We start from the raw sequence: 23574 nt of genomic DNA on the forward strand, positions 1-23574 counted from the left end.
GGTGATTCTAACAAACACCTGCATGTGAGAAGCCCTGCTCCAGGACACCCCCAAGTGTCAGAGAATCTGTCCTGAGGTTGGGACCGGACCTCAGGAGAAAAGAGATCATCACAAGTAAGATATGCCATTACTCATACACAAGGATGCACATGCAGTAAAAAAAAAAAAAGTCCCCAGGGGCACAATCCCTTTCCACTTCTACCTCCAGAAACGTCTGCCCCTGGGAGCCAGGAATACTGGTCAGGGTGCCCCGGGAGGCCCCCGTCTTTCACCAGGCTCTCCTCTGCCCAGACACTTGGACATCTCACCGGCGGTGCCTTGGGTACAGCAGAGAGCACTTTGGAGTTCGCGTTCACGTGGCCGGGGCGGCAGGCTGACCCCTCTGCGTCCCGGCGCGCTCCTGGACTGAGCAGACTGCAGCAGCCCCTCCGGCATCACATTTTTTCTCAACCTTATTTTACGGAGTAAATATTCACCGCTCAAGGCCCCTTGTTCCTTCGCTTCACAAATGAGACTTCAGATGGTTTACAGACTCTGATGCTGGAAAGCAACTTAGGAGGGAAGTGCCTGCCTCCCACTGGGGACCCTAAGGCCCTCTCCCTTGCCATTCTGTGGAGAGCCCCCTCAAGGGGCCCTGGCAGGCAGCCGATCTCAGAAGGTTCTTTGGCTTCCTGGCCAAGCTCCTAAAGTCAAGGCTAATCCCACCAGGACAGCTTGTCCCAGGCTGGACTCTAGCCCCAAGATGATTCACCCAGGGCATGGAGCAGGATGACAAGGGCAGCGGCCAGTGGGAACCATGGGATTGGGGGTCAGAGGGGACCTCCTCACAGACCAACTGGTTTGATTTCACTGGTCAGGATCCTAGAACTCTGATAAATGATTATCCCAAGACCACAGGGCTACTTAGGCTAGTTAGCAGCGGCCTGGTTCTGGGACCCAGCTCTGTACCAACTCCAAGTCTCATGTACTGTCCCCGTGCCTGGTCGCTGCCCCCCAACCTCGGAATGAGAGGGGGTGAGTCAACCTCAGAAGGACAGCGACTTCTCAGCCTGCCCTCTTCCTCGCTTTGAAAACCATGCTCAAGACTTCAACACAATTGTTCTTAACCCATAAAGTCCAGAGACTGACAGAATAACTCCATCCCCACTCCCCACCCCTAAATCCCAGGAATTCCTAGCTCAGGAAGTACACTGGGAAATTCGATCAGGATTCCACAGCTGTGGTGTATACACTGATGCCCAGAGGATTCATGGATAACGGTAAGCACTCACTCTCAAAAGACAAGTACCTTTGGAAGAAGTAGGACATTAAGCCTTAAGCCCTGGGGGGCAACTGGACACTCTGTGGAGCACACGGCTTTCCCTGCCTCGAGGGAGCACAGATCCTCGCAGGAGTTGTTGGCAATGCTTCCTCCGTTTAGAGGGCCCTAACTGGGCAGGAGGGGAAAGGCAGGGGGTAGGGACACAGGCTGGGTTCTGAGACGGGCTGAGGTATGAAGGTAGCCTCCCCCACCACGACCTCCCCACCCAAAGAAACAACCTTCCTAGGAGCATGAGGACCACCTCTGGGAGGACTGATGGTCTAACTCTGGGGCACCAGACAAGGGGCGACCCACCGGGGGCCAGAGGAGAGTGGCTCCTGGAGGCCCCTGTCAGATGGACGCCTTGTGTTCAGCTCAGAGCCGTTGTCGTGGGCTTGGCAGGTGGGGGAGCGAGGACACAGACCCACCTCATCCCCAGGCTGGGGAAGTTGGGGGAAGTCAGCTTGGTTCTTGAGCTAAGGAACTTGATCTGACACCTTCCCGGGCCAGGCTTTCCTTTGCCGTGCGACCCAGAGCCAGACTGATCCTTCTGGACTCAGTCAGAAGCCAGGAGAGCTGGGCTCTGCTCCTTGACGTCTTCCTCACCGCCCATGCGGTTAGTATATAGGCTGCCCCTCACTGACTTGCACCCAGCTCCTTCCCCCCATAAAACACAGCAGGGAACAATACCTGCTCTGCCACCTCTTTGGAGTATTTTAAACATCAGGTGATGTTTAAAACACTCTACAGGGAATTCTTCAGCAGCCCAGTGGTTACAACTTGGCACTTTCACTGCCGTGGGCCCAGGTTCAGGGAATTAAAAGCCCGAAAGTTGGTACAGAACCAAAAAGAAAAAAAAAAGCATTCTACAAATGTCAAGTATAATAATAATAATTTCCTAGAAGAGCAAAGATGCCAGGTTGAATCCCAAGTTCACTGGGTGGGGCAAAACAGAACTGGCTTTGGACGGGAGCCACCCTGGCTCACTTGCACCCTACTCCTCTCAACCTCATTTCTAAGTGGTCCATCCGTGGGCCAGGTGAGGTCTTTCTGCCCGGGGTCTTTTTCCCCCTTTTCCAGCTGGAAGCACCTCAGAGAGGAGCTGTGGGTGTCCCTGCTCTCTGCGGTTCCCGCTGGCCTGGGACAGGAACGAGGGTGAGCTGCTGACACGCCTGTACCCAGACTTTGTCCTGCCAAGCCCCAGGACAACTCCTGCAGTCACTGACTCCCACTTCCACGCAGCCCCAACTCACTCAGAAACTTCCACGACCATGCACAGCTCCCTCTCTGTCCTCTGCCTCCCTGGCCCCTCCTGTCACTCTGAGGTGGCTCTGCGTTGCACCCCAACGCAAAGGTGCGTGAGGGGTCGTGTCAGCATGAGAATGGGTGAAGGCCTTTCCCCGCTCTGGGAAATGGCAGCACAGTGGGAGACAGGCCACTCGGGGGCCCTGAGGAGCCTCGCCACCATCCCTCTGACCAGTGAGCACAGGGAGCATCAAGCCCCTCAGGAGCAACTCGGGCCTTGAGACACAGCTCCAGCTGCTGAGCTGATTGAGGGCGGCTCCAGCTCCCGCTCAGCAGCACTTGGCTCATCCTGCAATCAGAGCTCGGGGGTGAGGTGGGGGGTATCTCACACACCGCTCTGCCCAACCACGCCTGACAGCAGCCCCGCCCCCTCAGCACCCCCAGGCCCTCTCCAGCCTGCTTTCCGGAGTGAGGCGTCTTCCTTAGCAGATCCCACCCCCAGGGGTCCCCCCAGCCCTAGGTCCGCTCAGAGCAGACTGCAGAGGAAGGTCAAGCCAATGGGAGAAGCTAGGGCAGCAGCAACACAGGGGATACTCCACCCTGTGGACCCTTCCAGAACAACCGCTGCCCACAGCCACGATGCCAGATCCCCTGCCTTCTCCCAAAGGGCTTCCTCAAATTCAAGACTGACAGGTTCTACCTCTGAATCCTTAGGTTCATGGCCCCCGGGCTCATCTCGTTGTTCAGCCTTGGTTTTCCTATTACAGCCTTGTTGAACTAAAAGGAAACTTAGGAATTCACTAACCCAGCTCTTTCATTTCACAGATGAGGAGACTGAGGCCCAGAGACTGAAAAGAACCTGCCCATATGTTGCCAAGCCCTTGGGGCAAAGCCAGATGTAAAGGGATGGCTCCTAGGCTTCTAGCTCTGGCCTTTCTGGAAGGCTCCAAATGGTAATGGTGTCCTTGTCAACCTGATCTTTCCAACCCCTTACACCCAAGTCTCACCCCATCCCTGGGGCCCAGTGTTCCTGGGATCACCCATCCATTCCCCTATAAAGTGCAGCCTCCCAGAAAGGGCCAGGGGAGGGTGCTGATATCAGGCTGTGCCCCCGAGTACGAATCTGGACAGATGCTTGGAGAAGGCCTGGGGGTCACAGAGGAAGGGCAGAAGACCACCGCCCACCTGCTGCTCCGTGAACTTCACCAACCCCCAAAGCCTCCAGAGCATTGATCATCTGGTAATGGATGGTCACCAGAGCAGGCAACCATCCGTTACCCTCATTCACAGCTCCAGAGCTTGGACTCCATAGACAAAGATGTCTGGAACACCCAGGCTGCTCTCTGGTGGAACGTTCTGGAAATCCACATCTCCTCTGGAAGCAGACTTGTTTCCCGTTTGTAGCCTCAGACATATGGGCCACACTTTCCCAGGAAGCTAGGGTCTGGCTCCCTCTCAGGACCTCCCCACTCCGGGGAGGAATCATGGAGGCAGTCATACCTAAGAGCAGCTTCCTTCTCGCGTGAACCCAGTGTCACCGAGAACCGGGGTACTCCTTCTTGTCTCTTCAAACACTAAAACCCCAGACGGGGCTCTGACCGTGCAGGAACCTCTTCCTCCTCTGGTACCTGGTGGCCATGCAGAGGGCCAGGGCCGGTCACTGATTCCTTAGTTCTCGGGTCTCCCCTGGCGAGGGGAAGGTTAAGGCCAAGGGCAGGACAGAGGGCGGGGCAAGAGCGAGTGGACATTCCGCACACACTGTCCCCAGGGTGACCCTTCCTGGCCATTGCTGCCAGCCAGACTCCACCAGACTGCACTTGAGGATCCAGCAGGCTGCCTGCCCAGGGGGCTGCCCACCCCCGCCAGACAAGACTCCCAAGTCCCTGCACAAAACTTGAACTTGGTCTTGTATTCCTTTCCTGAAGCTACTGTAACAAAGTCCTGCAACTTGGTGGCTTAAAGCAACAGAAACATATTCCCTCATGGTTCTGGGGCCAGAAGTCCAATATCAAGGGGCCCTATTTCCCCAAGGTTCTAGGAATGGTGCCTTCCTGTCCTCCAGCTTGGACGGCTCTCAACAGCCCTTGGCTCATCAATGGGCACCTCCAGTCTCGCCCAGTCTCACCCTGCGTCAATCGCGGCCTGTTCCCCGTGCCTCTATTCTTTGTCTCTCCTCCTCTTCCTCTCAGGATACCAGTCACACGAGCTAACTACATCTCCAACAAGCCTATTTCCAAAAGTGGCCACCCTCTGAGATGCTGAGGTTAGGATTTCGGCATATCTTTTTAGGAGACACGACCTAACCTGTGATGGGTCTGCTGACAGCCAGGCTACCATGCACCCGGAACGCTTTCTGCTTCCCGCAAATCTGGCTACAGGATTTTGGGTCAGCCTCCCCAACACCAGTCGGTTCCTCTCTCCCTGCTCCCCAGTGCTGCCTGGATAATTCCAGCTCCTGCTTCAGACCTCAGCTTTGAGGCCGAACCCCTGGGACACATCCCTGGACTTGGTACTGAGGGGCTTCTGCTCTGTGTCCCCACAGCGCCTGTCAACCAACGTGACAGCCTTTTTTCTTTTTTTTTGACTACACCAGGTGTTAACTGCAGCATAAGGGATCTTTTGTAGAAGCATGTGAATCCTTAGTTGTGGTTTGCGGGATCTGACCAGGGATCAAACCAACACACCCTGCATAGGAAGAGGGAAGTTTCGAGCTCTGGACTAGCAGTGAAGTCCAGAATCTGCTTTTTTAACGAGCACCCAGGTGATTCTCACACATGCTAGAATCTGAGAACCACTGTCCTTGGGCCTTGACCTTGGCAGTCAACCTATACCCATCTTCCCAGGAACCTACTGGGTGCAAAGTGTGGACCAGGCCTGCCCCTTGTTCTGCTCCCAGCCAACAGCCCTTCTAAAATGACGCTGATTGTTGCCCATTTCTGTGAATACACTAAAAACTATTGATTTGTGCACTTAATTGGGCAAATTTTTTACACGTGAATTATTATATCTCAAGAAAGCTGTTTAAAAAATAAAGCATCTACAATTCTTTTCTTTCTCCAAAACTTTAGTTGAACCTGTGGTCTACATTCAAAATCTCTCAGTCTGTTTCCCTCCCACCAGCCCTGACCCCCTGCCCCACCCCACCAGCAGGGCTGCCAGCCTAGGACCAAGGTAGGCAGGCACTGTCATCTCTCACCTGGATTATGGAACAGCCCCCCCCTGAGCCTCATGCCCTCCTCTGCACACCCCCTCCGAGCCCTGTTCCCCATCACCCATTTCTGTCTCTTTGCTTTGCTCTTCTGGGAGTGCCAGGCCCCCCCTTGCCTCCCTGTGCTGTGCTTTCAGCTGGGGAATGCTCCCCTCACTGCCTGGCTATCTCCCATCCTCCCCTGAGTCCTGGCTCCCTGTCACCTTCTCTGTGATGTCTCCCTGGCCACCCTGCTGAGGCTGCCTCCCAACCCTCTGTCCCTTCTTTCCATCCTAGTCTCTCTTTCTCCACTGTACCTATAAAAGTCTAAGAGACTAGATAACTTCCTTATCTGACTGCCTGTCTATCAGAGATTGTATGTCCCGGCATCTAGAACAGCCATTGGATGGATGGATGGATGGACAGACAGATGAATGGATGGATGCATGCGCACATGGATGGGTGGATGGGAGGAGAGGACAGGTGAATAGTGGCAAAATGTAAGGCCTTCCCATGAATCAGAAAGTTCAACGTTCCAGAAGAGAGGAATTCAGAACCAGGATTCAGAACCAGAGAAGCACCCATGGGTGGAGGCACTTAACTGGCCTATTATTTTGGGATCAAAGGGTCCTAGGAGTAGCTGCCAATCTGGATTCCTGAATATAAAGATCCTCCCCTCAAAGACAGAGCAGGTAATTGGAGGGAGTGGCAGGCAGGGAGAGAGAAATTTCATCCTGGCAGTGGAGTCTCAGCACCAGACAGGGATGTGGACCCCAGGAGCTCGTTGCAGGAGCTCCTGGGGTAGGGGTAGGGGATTTGGGTGTAAACTGGATTCACTGGTGAGCACTTCTGGAAAGGGGAGGGGACTCTGGTGACTTGTCCCCCACCTCTTCGTCCCTCCAGAGCCAGGACAAACCACAGAGCTACAGCCACCAGCTTCCAGAGCTGGCTGACACCCCAGTCTCTGGGTTGGGGACCCCTAACTCCACCCTGAGGAGACCCAGATACATTGCAGCTGGGGGCTCCTTCTGGCGAGGGGAGCATAGGAGGCTGAGAAGTGAACCCCTCATGGATGGCGGTGGAGGGTCACCCAGACGTTCCTTCTGCATGTGACGTCTGCTGAGTATTAGGAGGGCCCCCATCCTGCTCCTCTCTGGCCACCCCCCACCCCTCGCAGAAGACAGTGCAGAGCTGGGTGCAGGCACTCCCAGGGGAGTTTGCTGGTTCTCAGTTCTCGCTGCCTTTCTCCATCACACGACGGGCCGCCAGGAACCAGACCCCTGCCCTCCAGATGTGCCAATTCCAACTCACTCTGTACCTGGGCACACGTGACCGAGCACAAGGAGCTGGAAAATCCTCCCCACGATCCTCCCCAGGACCACCGCTAGGCGAGACACTGCTCCTGAAATTTCCTATCCCCGGCCAGCTGTCCGTCCATTCATTCAACACACTCACCCTGGGAGTGTCCGCAGAGCTCCATATTAGCCTTTGGGAACAACTGTGTGGGCCATGGGGCTGGAGAGGGGACCAAGGAAACAGGTGTGACATCCTGGGAGACAGACGGGAACTGCTCAGAGCCAGCAACGAGGGAACGTCTGGTCCAGTGGGTAAGACTCTGTGCTCCCAATGCAGGGGGCCTGGGCTCAATCCCTGGTCAGGAAACAACAAGATCCTGAATGCTGCAACTAAGAGCTCCCATGCCACAGTCAAAGACCCTGCGTGCTGCAGTGAAGACTGAAGGCCCTGCGTGGCCCAGCTAAGGCCTGGTGCAGCTATCAATAAACAAACAAATAAATGAATACCAAAAAGAGAGCGCGTTCTCTCTAGAATCTCAGGATGTCACATTATTCGGAAATAAGGTCTGTGCAGAGGTGATTAGTCAAGATAAGTTCATATGGGATTAGAGTGGACCCTGAGTCCAAGACTTCTGTCCTTATAAGAGGGGGAGGAGACATACAAAGAAGAGGCCAAGTGAGGACACAGGCAGAGATCAGGGAGATGCACCCAGGAGCCAAGGAAGGCCTAGGCCTGCTGGATGCGCCAGAAGGAAAAGGCAGGAAGGACTCTCGCCTGGAGCCTCAGGGGGAGCGTGCCCTGCCCACCCCTCGACTTCAGACTTCCAGCTTGCCGACTGGGAGAAAATGAATTTCTGTTTTTTGATGTACACTACCATGTGTGGAGGGGTTTCTCCGGTGGCAGCAGTAAAGAATCCACCTGCAATGCAGGAGATTCAGGAGACACGGGTTCGATCCCTGAGCGGGTTCGATCCCTGGGCATGACTACCCATTCCAGTATTCTTGCCTGGAGAATCTCATGGACAGAGGAGCCTGGCGGGCTACAGTCCATAGGGTCACAAAGAGTTGGACATGACTGAAGCAACTTAGCGCACACATGCACCATGTGTGAAATGGATAGCTGGTGGGAATTTGTAGTATAACTCAGGAAACTCAAACCAGGACTCTTTCGCAACCTGGAGGGCTGGGATGACGTGGGAGATGGGAGGGAGGCTCAGGAGGGAGGGGACATATGTATACCTGTGGCTGATTCATGTTGATGTATGGCAGAAACCAGCACAATACTGCAAAGCAATTATCCTTCAATTAAAACAAATTCTCTCTTGAAGTCACTTAGTTTGAGGTCATTTGTTACAGCAACAACAGCCCAGGAAAACAATACAGGACCAACACCCGAGCTGGCCCTACAAAAGCCTTTGAGCCCCTCTGAGGCTATGCTGGCCGTGCTCCCCAGCCCCAGGGCCCCGTCCCTGCTCCCACTTACTCTGCAAGCTCTGGCCATTTATTTTTAGCCCCAATTACACCTGCTTTATATGGCTCCCTCCTCCTATCACCAACAGGGATGGCCTGCCCTCCTGGTCTGTAAGCTCGTTGAGGACAGAATCGGAGGAGATCTGCAGTGCCGAGAGGGGCAGCTGTGCTGATGATGAGATCCTTGGAGTCGCTCGCGTTTCATGATATTTGAGGGAACCAGAGGCAGGTGTCAAACTACAGGAATACTGTCCACAGCAAGAGCCTGTAATCGCTGTCACAGCCCTTCTAACCTTAAGTATCTGAGACCGAGAAACATCCTAAGCATCCGATAGCCGCTTTCTTATTTTAGTCGCGAAACAACCCCATGCTGTAAATAGGGCGAGTACTATTCCACTCTACGGGCAGAGCCAACAGGTGCCGAGGTGATAAGGGGCTCGCTGGTGAACTGTGACGATGCCAGGGCTTGCTCTGTCCTCGAGTCTCAGAGTGCATGCCGCCCCCGCTCCCGGGTACCCTTGTGGGCAGCCTCAGGGAAGGGAGGTCTGGGTGAAGAGGACACCAGCTTAACTATCTACTCTGAAACGGAACTGAGGCAGGAAGAGACCAGGAGAAAGGGGTGGAGTCGCCGTCGGCCTTCTGTTCCTGGGACCCCTGGGACCCAGGCTTCATCTTCTGGGAGCCTGAGGCCAGGATGGGCTCCCCCAGGCCACTACGAGAGCTGTGACCCCTCCCCGATGTTTCCAGACCCCTCCCTAGGTTCCAGGGAGTGTTTCTGGTGTCTTCAACCTCCTGGGATAAGCTAGAGAAATAAATGGTCTTCTACTGCCTGATCCTTGATTAATAAAGCGTAGGAGGAAGTTTGGGAAAAAGCAAGTAACCAGAAAGTGTCTCTGGTGTGAGGGGGCGGTGCAGGTATACAGGGCAGGCACCCATGGAATCAGAGGCACTTTGGGGACCTAAAGATCAAGGCAATGGCTTTGTGTTAACCTATTGCCATCTAGGGAAAACTCTATGGGAGGCAACTGCGCTGGCCGAGGTCCTAACTGAATGGCCACTTGGAGGAGAACCATGGGCCGCAGGTTTGGCAGCGGCCTGGAGGGGGGAGGGAGGGAGGGCGGGGGCTCCCACACCCCAGGGCTCCCCCCCCCCCGCCTGGTTCTGGGCGGGGCTCCCTGTGCAACCCACTTCCCACGGGCCCCAAACTCCAGGCCAGACTTTGCCTGCACCTGTTTGAGCTCAGAATGCAGCCCCTGCTCTAGAAGGATCCAAAAATATCTGAGAGGGAAGGGAAGGGGAGGAGCTTACTGGAAAGGGAGGGGCTCGAGCATGCTGAGAGCTTAGGGAGACAGAGGCTTGGCTCAGCATTCAAGGTCCTTCCCAGTGGGCTCCAGCCCATCAGGGTGGTCTAGTCTCCCTCAATGGGAGCCCCATGTTCGAGCCCCATGTTCGAGCCAGAGCTGTTCTCATCCCGTTTCTGCCAGCACCACCGTCTGAGCTTTCCTGCTCCCAGCTCTGATTCCCAGCTCCAGATGCTCCCCCACCCGGCCCCCCGTCTCTGCCTACACGAGTCATCTTTCATCATTCATCAGACATTGCTAAGCACCTCCAGTGAGCCAAGCGCTGTGCTATGCATCGGCGATGGAGCGGTAAGCGAGTTAAATGCACAGCCCTGTCCTCTTGGAGCTGACAGCCCAGGGATCAACCCCTTCTTCCCAGTGCAGCTGAAACCCTGCCCTTCTGAGAGGCCAGACCTCCAGCCCTCCTCTGAACTCCAAACAGAGCTGCCCGGAGTGTTAGTTACATCTTTTTTTCAGTGCGTGTCATCTCCCCAAATAGAAGGCAGCGCCTCAGGGCAGGGGCATGACCCGTTCCTGCCAGCACAGTGCGGCCAGCCCAGACATCACAATGGGCACGGCCTGGCCTCTGGGCTAGAGAGCTGGGCCTTTCCGAGAGGGACCCTGCCTGCCTAATCGGTCCTGCCTCGCGTCTTGAGCCCCCACCCTGTGTGATTACCCAGCCCCACCCTTCCTTCCCTCTTCCTGCCGTGTCTGAATCCACGTCGCACCCTCATGCCTCTTGATGATCACATACTGCCCATCACCCCGAATCGTGTCCATCCTGATTCCCAACCCAGGGCCACATTGCCTGCTTTTTTAGGAGGCTGTGCTGAACCCTCCTCCCCAGGGTTGGCCACACAGTCTGCACTCATCCTTTGCCCTTGAGCACTCTGAGCTGACAGAGGATTAGAGGTCAAGGGCCCTCAAGGTTGTGGAAGACAAGGACCCCAAGGGCCAGAGGAGAAAAGCCTCTTCTCATCATTTAACAGCCTTGCCATGAACATGGGGAGCCTGCCCCACTGGGCCAATGTCCCACCCAAAATCCTTCTGGGTCCCGGCTTAGGAACTGGACAGAGCAACAGCAACTGTGCTTTCCTATGGTCCCGACGATGTGGTCCCAGGAAGGACAGGCTCCTGGGATGGCACCAGGCAGGAGCTGCCCGCCAGCCCCACGGTCTCGTGGGCTTCAGAACTGGGCACACCCACCACCAGCCTTAGGCTTCCCAGGCAGCTCAGCAGTAAAGAATCTGCCGGCCAGTGCAGGAGACCCAGGAGACATGGGTTCAGTCCCTGAGTCTGGAAGATCTCCTAGGGGAGGAAATGGCAACTCACTCCAGTACGCTTGCCTGCGAGATCCCATGGACAGAGGAACCGGACAGAGGAGACTGGTGGGCTACAGTCCCTGGGGTTGCAAAGAGTCAGACACGACTCAGCGACTAAACAACGACACCAGTCTTCCCTCCACACCAGCCGGGGAAGAGCTGGAGGGCGGAAGCAGCAGATGCTATAGGCCCTGCCAGGGGTGTGAACGGCGGACCTAACAGTTCAGGCATTTTAAAAACAGACTCCACCACCCCAGCCCCTCACCCTGAGGATGGGCAGCTCAGGAAAGGCTGACCTGGAGGTCTCTGAGGGGACAGGAAGTGACAGGGACACCCCACGCCAGAGGGGTGCTTGGGACCTTGACTCTGAACAAATCCATCTTCATGGCTGGAGAGGGATGAGGCTGAAACCAAATGGGATGGGATGTCCCTGAGCCCCAAGAAAGATACATCCCAGGTGACACAGACCAGGAAATGGATGTCTCCAGAAACTCAGCGCAGATGAAAACTGACCCATCCCATTGCCGAATTCCACCACCCGCTTTACCTCCTGCTGACGACAGCAAGGCTGCGGGTGAGCAGCGGGGGGTTTTTCAACCACAGAGCAGGTCCTACAGCTGTGGCCACCACGGCTCCAGCCCACTCCCTGTCTCCTCTCCTTCAGGGTCAGGTAGAGGAAGCCCTGCTCTACAGCTCAGCATTGGGGACTATTTATTGCCTCAACGCCGTACCTAGGGACTTAGGGTAAGACCTTGCCCACCAAAGCAATGAGAAATTCCATGTTAGAGATGCATTCCTTGAGCTAAAATCTTCTGACTCCTTTCAAACCAAAAGTGACTTTGGAAAGTGACAGTTTAAGTGTTGAGCCGTTAGCCCTTGCTGGAATGAGTTTCAGGGCACATCTCATGGGGACAAAGCAGGGCCAGTGTCTGGGGAGAAAAGGGAACCTCCAAGGACAGAAGGAAACGGACAGGGCAGAGACAGGCGCCTGAAGCCACGTCTAAATCTATAAGGCCCCTGAGAAGACAAGTGAGGAAGGTGGGGGGTGGTCTCTGAGGGCCCTGGCCTCCTGGAGCAGATCCTGAATTCCCTCAGCCTGAAAAGAGTCTTGCCGATGGGCCAGGGAGCTGCGGAGGGAGGCCTTGCAGCCACCTGGAAAACACCCAGAGGAAACCTAAGCCCAGCTGCCTCTGGGCCCGGTGCCCTGCACCGTGCCCTGCGCCAGCTTCCACCAAAGTAACGGTCCCTGCAGAGCCGAACACAGTGCTTCCCGGGAGCAGGTGTGTGCATGTCTGTGGAATGAACACCTTGGGACAGAGCTTGGGGTCGGGTTTTGCCCCCTTCTCTGCAGCATCTGAAGGCTCGAGAGGGCTGGTTCACCAACAGAGAGAGACCAACATTTGCTGTGATGAAAATGCTGATTCACTGGCCACCTCCTGGCCTCATCTCAGCTGGACTGGAGACCAGGTTCTGGTCTGGGCCCTGCTGTTTGATCCCACGCATCTCAGGACAACCGGCCTCCTTTTCTACCTCAAGGGGTTCTTGGTCAGCTCTGGCTGATTCCTCCCCTCCATGGCCTTCTCTCTGCTCTGTAGCAATCCCCTGTTGTAGACCAGGATCCTCACTTCCTTGTTGAGCTCACTGGTGGGCACAGGCACTGCTGAGTGAACCTTCAGTGCACAGGGGCTCCCTCTGAGATCCCCCCTCAAACCCCCTCGGACCTGTCCACCTCGCTCTCAAACTCTGATGCCCACCCCATGCCCCACAATCATCAGCCCTTCCTGCTCCTCTGCATCCTCCCCATCGGCCCAGGAACACACCGCCTCCTCTGCAGACTCAGCCGCCCCACCTCCTCTCACCGTCCTCTAGCTCTCGTAGACTTAATATTGAAAGTCTGTCCCAGTGAACGTGCCTCTGTGTCCTCACTGAGTGACCAGTCCGCAGCCTCCTGGTGTCCAAGCCAACACCTCACCTTCCCTGGCCTCTCTGCAGGACTCACAGCCTCTGCAGGAAGCACCCTGTCCTCCGCTGCCAGGTCACGCCTCTGCCTGGATCTCGTCCCATCTTCCTGAAATCCATTTATCTTCTTCCTCTTCCCACTCCCTGGGGACTGGTCCTGGACTCTCTTCTTTTTCTCTCTCTGCAGCAGCATCCTCGGGGATCTCACAGCCTCGCCCTCATCTTTACCCAAACGAGCCTCATTTCTGGATCCCCAGACCCGACCTTCCTCCTAAGCTAACCACCTGCATCCAGGCGTTCCTCCAGGACCCAGAATTCATGATGATTTCAGATGACCTTTTAAAATCGGTTCTTTTACGATCCTGGTCTTATTTTTCTGGCAAGGTGCTGCCTGCTGTGGCCTACATGAAACCCTTGGGGGCTCCTTCCCACCTAGCTCGCCAGGCCAAGGAGTCCAGCAGATTCCCCAGCATCTGTGGGGCCTGCCCTCCGGTCCATCCCTCTCCCTTGCCAGAGTACACATCATCCCAGCTCGGTCTACTCCTCCCTACAAACAACTGCCAGACACACTTTTTCAAACCACCCCCCACCCCGTGGTTACCTGCCACCCACAGAGCAAAGGCCCCTCCTCAGCCCAGCACCGCTCACACTCTGGCCCCAACCCTGCCTCCCGGACTCGCCACAAACCCCACCTCACCCTTCCTCCCCGTGACCCTCCTGGGTCTCACCTGAGCCCCACCTTCCCTGGTACATGAATGTGCTCATCCCTGCTTTTCCTCAGCATTCTCTTCTGAACCCTATGCTTCTCAAGGCCCATCTCAGACACTCCCTCACCTGGAAGACGTTTCCTGATCCACTCAGATCCACTTCCATCCACCCCACCCCATTTACCTGGACCTCCCCGAGGACACTCGTGTGTCTTCTTTGTGTGTGCACAGCCACAAGGGGGACACCCTATCTCCCCCAGCCCCGGACTGTAAGCATGCCAAGGACAGAGTGCCTATCACGTTCCCTTGGCCCCACACCTGCGAACCAGCAGGCACACACTAGATCCGGGATGAATTAAGGAAGGTGTCTGAGTGAAAGCACTTTGCATCCTCGAGCAGTATTTAAACGGAAGGGATGGTGAGTCTAGCTTTAGATTGGATTTGGGGTAGAGGGGCGCACCCCATAGTGGCAGACCCTATCCACGCCCTCCTCTTCCAGCCACACCCCTCCTTCCAGGCCAGAAGGCATCGTATCTATGCCTTGTCCTGATCCCTCAGGCCAGATCAATGGAGGAACAGTCATTTTCCTCCTGAGTCGTCTTCCTCCTTCCAGGAGTCCTGATTAGGCTCCTTCCTGGCCACCACACCTGAGCGAGCACCCAAGGCCAGGTGGATGCAACCAGCCTCATCGGACCCCTCTTTGGTCCAAGATTCCAGCTCTGGCCCTTGAGCTAGCTGTGTGAGCTTCACCGCCACACCCACGTGGGAGGCAAAGCCTGCATTTCCCAAACCGTGGTTCCACAGGCCACCAGGCTCGGTGCCCACGTCGGGGGGCTGCATCCACTGAGCAGATCCAGACTAGCGCCTCATACACCCGATGTGGGAAGTGGACCACCTGCTCCCCACGACTCATCTGGCAGCACCAAGCCAGGAGCTGGGGACCTCACTGGGGACATAGCTTGTGGTGGAGGGGCACATGCTGCAAAGGCTTCTTGGGTCTAATTCCTCCCCAGGATCCCCTAGCTCATGACCTTCTCTCCGAGCTCTCCCCACAACTGGATCATGGCACCTGGGCTGTGAAAACCACTTCCTTCTGGGTGGGAGAGGAAATGTCACGAAGGGGTTAGAGACCCCCATTGCTCTTGGAGGGCCTTGGGAGCCCCAGCATGCACCAATCTCTCACCATTGGGATGGGGGCCAGAGCAGACGGGGTAAGTTTGCAAACCAGGGCTGGGCTGGAGGAAGCAGACTCAGACCTCCTGTCATCCCTCAATCTCTGCCTCAAGCAGGTAACAGAAAGCAAGGCTGTCCTGAATTCAGCCTAACAAACACCAGCAGTTTAAGCCCAGAGAAATGTTTTCACAGCACCCCCATTCCCACATGCTCTCTGGGGAGTCAAAGTTCAAAGGCATTGGTCTTGCCCTGTATCCCAAGGCAGCCATGCATGGCCCTATACCCACAGGCAGAGAAACTGGGGTGTCCAAGGAGGACTGGGGTGTCCAAGGAGGACTGCAGAGAGAAGGGCCAAAGGAGGCCAGGAACTCCCAGGTGGGCTGAGACCAGCCCTGGCCCAGCGTGCCTGCCGCAGACTCGCTGTCTGACCTTGACCACGGTTCTTTCCTCTGGTTTTTGCTCCCTCACCTGGACCATGAGCAGACTGAGCAAACCCTCTCGGGGCTGTTCTCCTCTGTCCTTGAGCAGGCTTGGCCCCAGGCCAGGTCCCCAAGACAAAGAGAAGGACTCTGGAGGTTACAAAGGACTGGGGCGGATTGGGGGTCGGGGAGGCTGTGGAGCCCATCACCCTGGTGCAGAGGACCACGGAAGCAAGGATGGCAAACAAGGAAAGGCGGCTCTGCAGGGTGCCCCCAGGAAGCGGGAAGGGGGCCTGCCACCAGGGAGGGGTGAGTGACATGGGGCTGGAAATGAGGACTCAGCACAGGGGTGGGAAGTTCAGGAGCAAAGCGGTGTCTGTGAGCATGGTGGCATTTACTGGTAGCATATTCTACAGGCAAGTCAACCGGTAGAAAGGATTGTCACTATGGGGTGAGGGAAGCCACTCATGGAATCCCCTACCCTGGATCACAGGAGGAAACCATCTGGGGTTTACAATCTGCAACTGGGGGTTAGAAAGCCCACCACTGTGAAGAACACACAGCACAAGCCGTGAGCAGTGGGGAGGAGGGCGGGGACCCCGCACACGAGTGGCCAGGCCAGGGCCAGTTGGGGGGCACACCGCAGAGTCCAGGAAGGAAAGGACTGCAAAGAAAGGATCTTTGCAGAAAGCACCTGCCTGCCTCCTTTCCCAATGGCGAGGTCCCCCAACAGGACCTGTGGGACATTCCAGATGTCCAGTTCCCGTGGCGGGAGGAAACATAAAGGATGTCCCTAAAAGGCTAAAAGTTCCTGGGACGACAGCGTGGAAGCTGCGGAGCTGGCAGCTGGGGCTGGGCGGTGCAGGGGAGAGGTCGGCAGTGGCTCCCCGGCTCAGGCTCCGATTACACGGCTGTTTCCATACTTAGCCGCCTGACAGCCGCTTGGAATCCTTGCCGCCCCGGCCACTGCAGCCCCATGGAGCCCAAATTTAACTCAAGGGCAGACAAGGGCAGGGCCCAGTGGCACACACGAGGCCGGAGCCCCCCGCCTCAGTCTCCAGCCCTCGAGGGACTGGCTTCTGCTCCTGCCTGACACAGGACCTGCCTTAGACTCCCTGTCTGGGTCTAAGACCTCAAGAAAGAGAACCACCAAGGCCCCACGGTCCCCAGCGCAGATGAAGCCTACAGTCGTCATGAAAAGGCGAAGCAGGGCTCCTGGACTCCTGGGGGGTTCCCAGGGCACCCCTGAAGCATCTTGGAGGGGCATTCAGCCCCAGGAGTCTTGGGAACAGAGGTGACAAAATGCTCTAGTACCCCCTCCACACCTATAAATAGCCCCCACACTGTAACCAGAGCCACCGCCTCTGCCACAAAAAGTGCTGAGATGTCACAGGAAAACCACGGCACATGGGCCCCAGCCCCCTTCCAGTGAAGCCCCCGGCCTAGCCCAGCTCCATTCCAGACTGGGTCCTGGCCCTCCTCTGAACTGCCAAGTTTGGTTTCCAGCTCTTCGCTCCAATCCACCCCAAACTGAGCCCCGCTCTGTCCCATCGTTCCCAAGCCGTGCCCCCCTATCCGCCCTCACTCATGCAAAGCCAGGCACCACTCCATCTCCACCAGGTGGGAGGGTCAACTCAGTGACCTCCAGGGGTTCCCTCCACCTCCAAGAACAGGGTCCTCTGTCCGCCTAGGAGGCTCCAGTCTTGACTCCTGGGGTCTTCTTCCCCTACCATCTACTGGCCGGCCCTTCTCCCCAGCCCCCTGCTCAGGCCTTGCACCTGCCTGCACCTCTCAGGTCACAGCTTCCGCTCCCTCTGGCCTCCTCCCCACGAGCCCCCTGACTGCTCTCAGGTCTCCGCACCCAGTGCCTTCTCAGTGAGACCAGCCGGGAGGCAAAGGGCTGCCATCAGCTCCAGGAGCCACAGAGGCCTCATCCTCCGTCCACCACCCAAGCCTCCCACCCCACAGTAAACAGAAAATCTCAGGGGCGCATGGGGTCACAGGCTGGCCCGGCCAACTGGCTGGGGGTCGTACCTGCTTGTCCTGGGAGCAGGAGTGAGGCCACGAAGCAGCAGAGCAGGACCAGCGCCCTCATGGTGACTGCCAAGAGAGCCCAGCTGCTCCAGACCTCTATTTATAGGGCGGGTGGCAGCGGGGGCGGGCGGCAGGGTCACACAGTCACCAGGGCAACTGGGCGGACGTGATGGGCCAGCAGCGCAGACCCCAGAGGCCGTGGAGGCTGCTCTGTGCCTGCGGCGCCAGCTGCCATGGGAAAGGCAGGGCCTGGCTGACTCCTCTCCCGCGACAGCCCCAGGGTCACATGACAGGGGTCGCAGGGTGGGCAGGGGTGGGGGGTGTACAGCAGAGAAAAAGTGGGGTGTCCTTATGGGTCTGGTCTGGGAGTCAGGGATCGAGTCTTCTCAGCACCTGCAGTCATGTGAGCTGAAGTCCATGCGAGCAGTCCCTTTCACACGCCTCGGCTTTGTGGACCAAGGGCCTATTAGACGACAGGCACGGACACACATTTGAGGCCCTCTCTGAAGGTCAAGAGGGTAGAGTCTTGATGGTCAGTTGAGGAAAGCCCGTGACATCTGACCTTTGAGGTCGATGGCGAGGAGCCTTGGCTTCCCTCTCCCCTGCAAGAGACAGAATGCTGACGGGAGGGAAATGGTACATCGGATGCTGTGCGGTCGGGCAGAGCCTGGACGGACCAGTGCCTGTCCAGCAGCGCTTCTGCAACACGCTACTTGATGCACTCTTCCTGGGGGCACGTGACGGCCCCCTGAAAGCCATCTCTAGAAGGGATGGCATCGGCTGGTCCTGCTGGGGACGGCATCCCTGTGGGGGCGACCGTTGGCCATGGGGGACAGGACAAAAGTCTGGTTGGCATCTTTCATGCACTTCCCATTTAAAACGGTTTTATGAGACACAATGGCCACACAGCAAATAACGTATTCAAAGTGTACAATTCGATATATCTTCACACACGTACACAATCACAATCAAAATGACAAACGGATTCCCCACACTCAAATTGTCCTCACGTTCACTACAGTCCCTGCCTCTTCACCCCTCGTACCCCTTCTCAGGGCTTCCCAGGTGGCACTAGTGGTGAAGAACACGCCTGCCAGCGCAGGAGACGTAAGGGGCACAGCCTCAACCCCTGGGTGGGGAAGATCCCCTGCAAGAGGGCATGGCAACCCACTCCAGTATTCTTGCCTGAAGAATCCTACAGGACAGAGGATCCTCGCGGGCTACAGTCCACTGGGTCACAAAGAGTCGGACATGACTGACGCGACTTAGCATGCATGCATGCCTACCCCTTCCCAGGCAACCACTGATCTGCTTCTTGCCACTATACATTAGTTTGCATTTCCTAGATTTTGATATAAATGGAATCATCCCATCTGCGTTCTTTTTTATCTGGCTTCTTTCACATAGTATAATGATAGAGACATTTTCACATTGTAGCACATATGAAGAGTTGACTCCTTTTGATTCTGAGTTGTATTTCATGGCCTGGATAGACCCCAGTTTGTTATCCATCACCCGTTGAGAGACTTTCAGTTTTTAAAGCTGCTATAAACATCTATATACAATTCATTACAACATACACTTTCATTTCTCCTGGATAAATACCTTGGAGTTGGGCTTTGCTGGCAGTCCAGTGGTTAAGACTTCAGGCTTCTACCTCAGGGGTCACGGGTTCGATCCCCGGTCAGGGAACTAAGATCCCACATGCGGCACAGTGGCAAAAAAATTTTTTTAATTCTTTTCCCTTATATGTTATTACAAGATATTGAGCACAGTTCCCTGTGCTATACAGTAGGTCCTTGGTGGTTATCTATTTTATATATAGTAGTGCATGTATGTTCATCTCAAACTCTTAATTCACTCCTCTTAAGTCTTTTTTCTAAGATGACCATACGGTTTTATAATCCCAACACCAGTTACTCCACATCCTTACCAACATTTAGTATGGCCTGTTTTTCAAATTTTAGTGATTCTTATAGGTGTGTATTGATATCACACTGTAGTTTAAATTTGCACCTTCCTAACAGCTAATGATATTAAGCATGTTCCTGTGTATGTATCTGTCATCCACTTCTTTGGTGCACCTTTGATGAAGTGCCTATTCAAATATTTCCCCATTTTTTAATGTCTTCTGGAGACAATCCTTTATCAGATACATCATTAGCAAATATTCCCTATCCAGTCTGCGGCTTATCTTCTCATTTATATGTGTATTTCAAAGAGCAGAAATGGCTAATTTTTATAAAGTCCAATTGATCAATGTGTTATTTTATGAATTATACCTTTGGTGTCATACCTAAGAACTCTTTGCCTAACCCAAGGTCATGAAGATTTTCTCCTGTTTTCTCCAGAAGTACAGTAGTTTCAGGTTTTACATTTAGATCTATAATCCATTTTCTGCTTTTTTAAAAAATATGTTGCAAGACTGGACCAAAATTTAGATTTTAACAAATGTATATCCAGTTGTTCCAGCACTATTTATTAAAAGGACTTTCCTGAAGCGTAAAAGTGTTAGTGCTTACTCGTGTCCAACTCTTTGCAACCTCATGGACTGTAGCCTGCCAAGTTTCTCTGTCCATGGGATTCTCCAGGCAAGAATGGGAGTGGTTTGGCATTCATTTCTCCAGGGAATCTTCCCGACCCAGGGTTCAAACTCAGGTCTCCCATACTGCAGGCAAATTCTTTACTGTCTTATCGACCCTGAATTGCCTTTGCATCTTTTTTTTTAAAAAATCTGCTGACTATATATGTGGACACCTTGGTGGTCCAGTAGTTAGAACTCTATACTTTCTTTTTTTTCCCACACTTCCATTTTGAGGGGCACAATTTCCATCACTGGTAAGGGAACTAGGATCTCACATGCCAAACAACTGGGACCAAAAAAAAGGTTTTTTATTTTAATAATTGACCATATATGTGAGAATCTATTTCTGGACTATGTCCCATTCCATTCCATATGTCACATATATCACATTCCATATGTGTCTGTCCCTTCACTAATCAAGACTGCCAGGAGAAATATCAATAACCTCAGATATGCAGATGACACCACCCTTATGGCAGAAAGTGAAGAGGAACTAAAGAGCCTCGTGATGAAAGTGAAAGAGGAGAGTGAAAAAATTGCCTTAAAGCTCAATATTCAGAAAACTAAGATCACGGCATCTGGTTCCATCACTTCATGGGAAATAGATGGGGAAACAGTGCAAACAGTGTCAGACTTTTTTGGGGGGCTCCAAAATCACTGCAGATGGTGACTGCAGCCATGAAATTAAAAGACGCTTACTCCTTGGAAGGAAAGTTATGACCAACCTAGATAGCATATTGAAAAGCAGAGATATTACTTTGCCAACAAAGGTCTGTCTAGTCAAGGCTATGGTTTTTCCAGTGGTCATGTATGGATGTGAGAGTTGGACTGTGAAGAAAGCTGAGCACAGAATTGTTGCTTTTGAACTGTGGGTGTTGGAGAAGACTCTTGAGAGTCCCTTGGACTGCAAGGAGATCCAACCAGTCCATCCTAAAGGAGATCAGTCTTGGGTGTTCATTGGAAGGAATGATGCTGAAGCTGAAACTCCAATACTTTGGCCACCTGATGCGAAGAGCTGACTCATTGGAAAAGACCCTGATGCTGGGAGGGATTGGGGGCAGGAGGAGACGGGGACGACAGAGGATGAGATGGCTGGATGGCATCAGCGACTCAATGGACGTGAGTTTGAGTGAACTCCGGGAGTTGGTGATGGACAGGGAGGCCTGGCATGCTGTGATTCATGGGGTCACAGGGAGTCGGACACGACTGAGCGACTGAACTGAACTGAACTGAATATCTCACTATCTTGATCACCGTGGATTCCTAATAAATCTTGAAAATAGGTAGTATGAATCCTCCAACTTTGATATTCTTTTTTAAAGTCATTTTAACTGTTCTACATGAATTTGGGGATCAGTCTATCAATTGTTTTTTAAAAGTCTTCTTGGAGTTTAATTGAATTATGATGAATCTGTAGATCAGTTTGAAAAGAATTGATGAGGTATCAGCTGCAATGGGTGTGTCAACCTGGCTAGGTCATGACACCCAACTGCTGGTCAAATAACAGTGTAGATATTGCTGTGCAAGTGTTTTTCAGATGTGCCTAACATTTAAATCTGCAGTCTTGGACTTCCCACTTCCCTGGTGGTCCAATGGTTAAGATTCCACCTGTCAAGGCAGAGGACATGGGTTCGATCCCCAGTCTGGGGAACAATCCGCATGCCAAGGGGCAACTAAGCCCATGCCCCACAACTACTGAGCCCGCATGCCCTAGAGCCTGTGTTCTGCAACTAGAGACGCCACCTCAGTGAGAAGCCTGCTCGCTGCAACTAGAGTTTCCCCCACTCACTGCAAGTAAGAAAGCCCGCACACAGCAATGAACACCCAACACAGCCAAAAATAAATAAATAATTTAAAAATAAATAAAAATAATTAAACCCCAGCCTGAGTCAAGCAGATCACCCTCTCTAATGTGGGTGGGTCTAACCCAATCAGTTGATGGCTTTAAGCAGCAAGACTGAGGTCCCATAGATGGGGAGGGAGTTCTGCCTTCAGACTGCAATGTCCACGCACCTGACTTCCAGCTGCTGCCTCCCCCTTGGATTTCTGACTTTCTGGCCCCCTCTGTAAACACAGATCCCATTGGCTGTTTCTCAGGAGACCCCGACTGACACACCAACATTAAGTCTTCCAACCCATGTTCATGGCTGGGGAGCTGGAGGGGGTGTGGCCCTCCTTGTGAGGGAGGGGCCTCATTCGGTCACGGGAGAGAAAAGGATGTCTGAACCAAGGAGGCGCCCACTCCACCCGGGGCTTCGAGGGATGGGAGGCAAACGTCACTACCTCACAGAGAAGCCTGAGGCTCTGGGCTGAAGGGACTTGCTCAGGGTCGCCAACTAGGAACAGAGCTGCTGGGCTTGAGCCTGGATCAGTCCGCCTCACAAACCTGGTGCTTCTCCCATAAACCAAGTGAACAGCATCCATGGTAGGGGGAAAGGAGTTAGCACATCAGGGAAGGGCGTGGAGGGTAGGGCGGGGATGTGGGGAACAGACAGAGAGTCAGAGAAACCACAGGAACCCATGCCAGGAAGACAGGGAGGGTGAGCCCAGCTCCGCTTAAAGGGTTGACTGCGTCTGATTTAAAGATGCCCTGTTTGCGGTCAAACAGGTCCTTGTACACCCAGCAAACGACTCGCCACAGCCAAAAGGTGAAAAAAGCCCAAGTATCCCTCAGCAGATGAATGAATAAACTGAATGTGGTCCAGCCATACAATGGGATATTATTCAGTCATTTTAAAAAAAAAGAAGAAATACTAAGGTATGCTACAACATCTGGCTAAACCTTGAAAATGCTATGCAAAGTGAAACAAAAGTCACAAAAGGACAGCATGTTACTTTGCTAGGATTGCCATAACAAAATACCACAGACTAGGGGCTTAAACAACAGTTTATTTTCTCACAGTTCTGGGGGCTGGAAGTCCAAAATCAAGGTGTCAGCAGATTTCATTTCTTCTAAAGTAGCCCTCATCAAGAGGACCTTCCCATTTACCTCAGGAGTTAGCGACTGTCTTCCTTGGAAGGACCCAAATTCCCATCATCCTCCCTACAATAACCCTCACAGAGATCCCTGCTTGAATACCTCCAATGACAAAGAGTACTACCACAGAGTACTGCCTCTGCTGTTCTGCATGCCAGGTGAGGCCCACAGCCAGCCACGTGCTCCAGACCTCCTCCCCACTGCCATCCCACCTTCTCGCAGGAAGCCAGGGACACGCACCATGAGGTCCCCCGGAGAATGGAGATCGCCCCTCCCCTGATCTCAAACAAGCAGACCCCACTAATTGTCAGTGCCCGTCCAACCCAGACAATTCCTTCTCCCTACAAGGGAACAGGCTGTCGTCAATTCTCTTTCCCCGTTTTCAGAGCATCCTCTCTATCTGCCTCAGATAGGCGAGAGGCGACGTGAGAGGGACGACTAATCTCTGGAATGTGTGCAGCACTCGCACGCAGGCTTCTCCAATCGCTGTGCGGTTTCCTCTTGAACTTGATCCTGAGGCTGCCATGGAGACAGGCCGCACCCGCGGGAACTTGTGACCTGG

General features: G+C 54.2%; 1 protein-coding gene across 2 annotated transcripts in view; it reads right to left on the reverse strand.

Annotated features, from left to right (window-relative positions):
• The window catches only part of SRL (sarcalumenin), a 36899-nt gene extending 19380 nt beyond the window's left edge, over window positions 1-17519 (reverse strand). Inside the window, exon 1 of one of the 2 annotated variants that reach the window (XM_018040968.1) lies at window positions 17452-17515. In XM_018040968.1, coding sequence (XP_017896457.1) covers window positions 17452-17512 — 61 coding nt within the window. In that variant the 5' untranslated portion in view covers window positions 17513-17515. Of the gene's footprint in view, window positions 1-17451 lie in introns of both variants that reach the window. The other variant, XM_018040969.1, reaches the window with a different exon arrangement.

This window comes from Capra hircus, chromosome 25, assembly GCF_001704415.2.
Source record: "Capra hircus breed San Clemente chromosome 25, ASM170441v1, whole genome shotgun sequence".
Lineage (NCBI taxonomy): Eukaryota > Metazoa > Chordata > Mammalia > Artiodactyla > Bovidae > Capra > Capra hircus.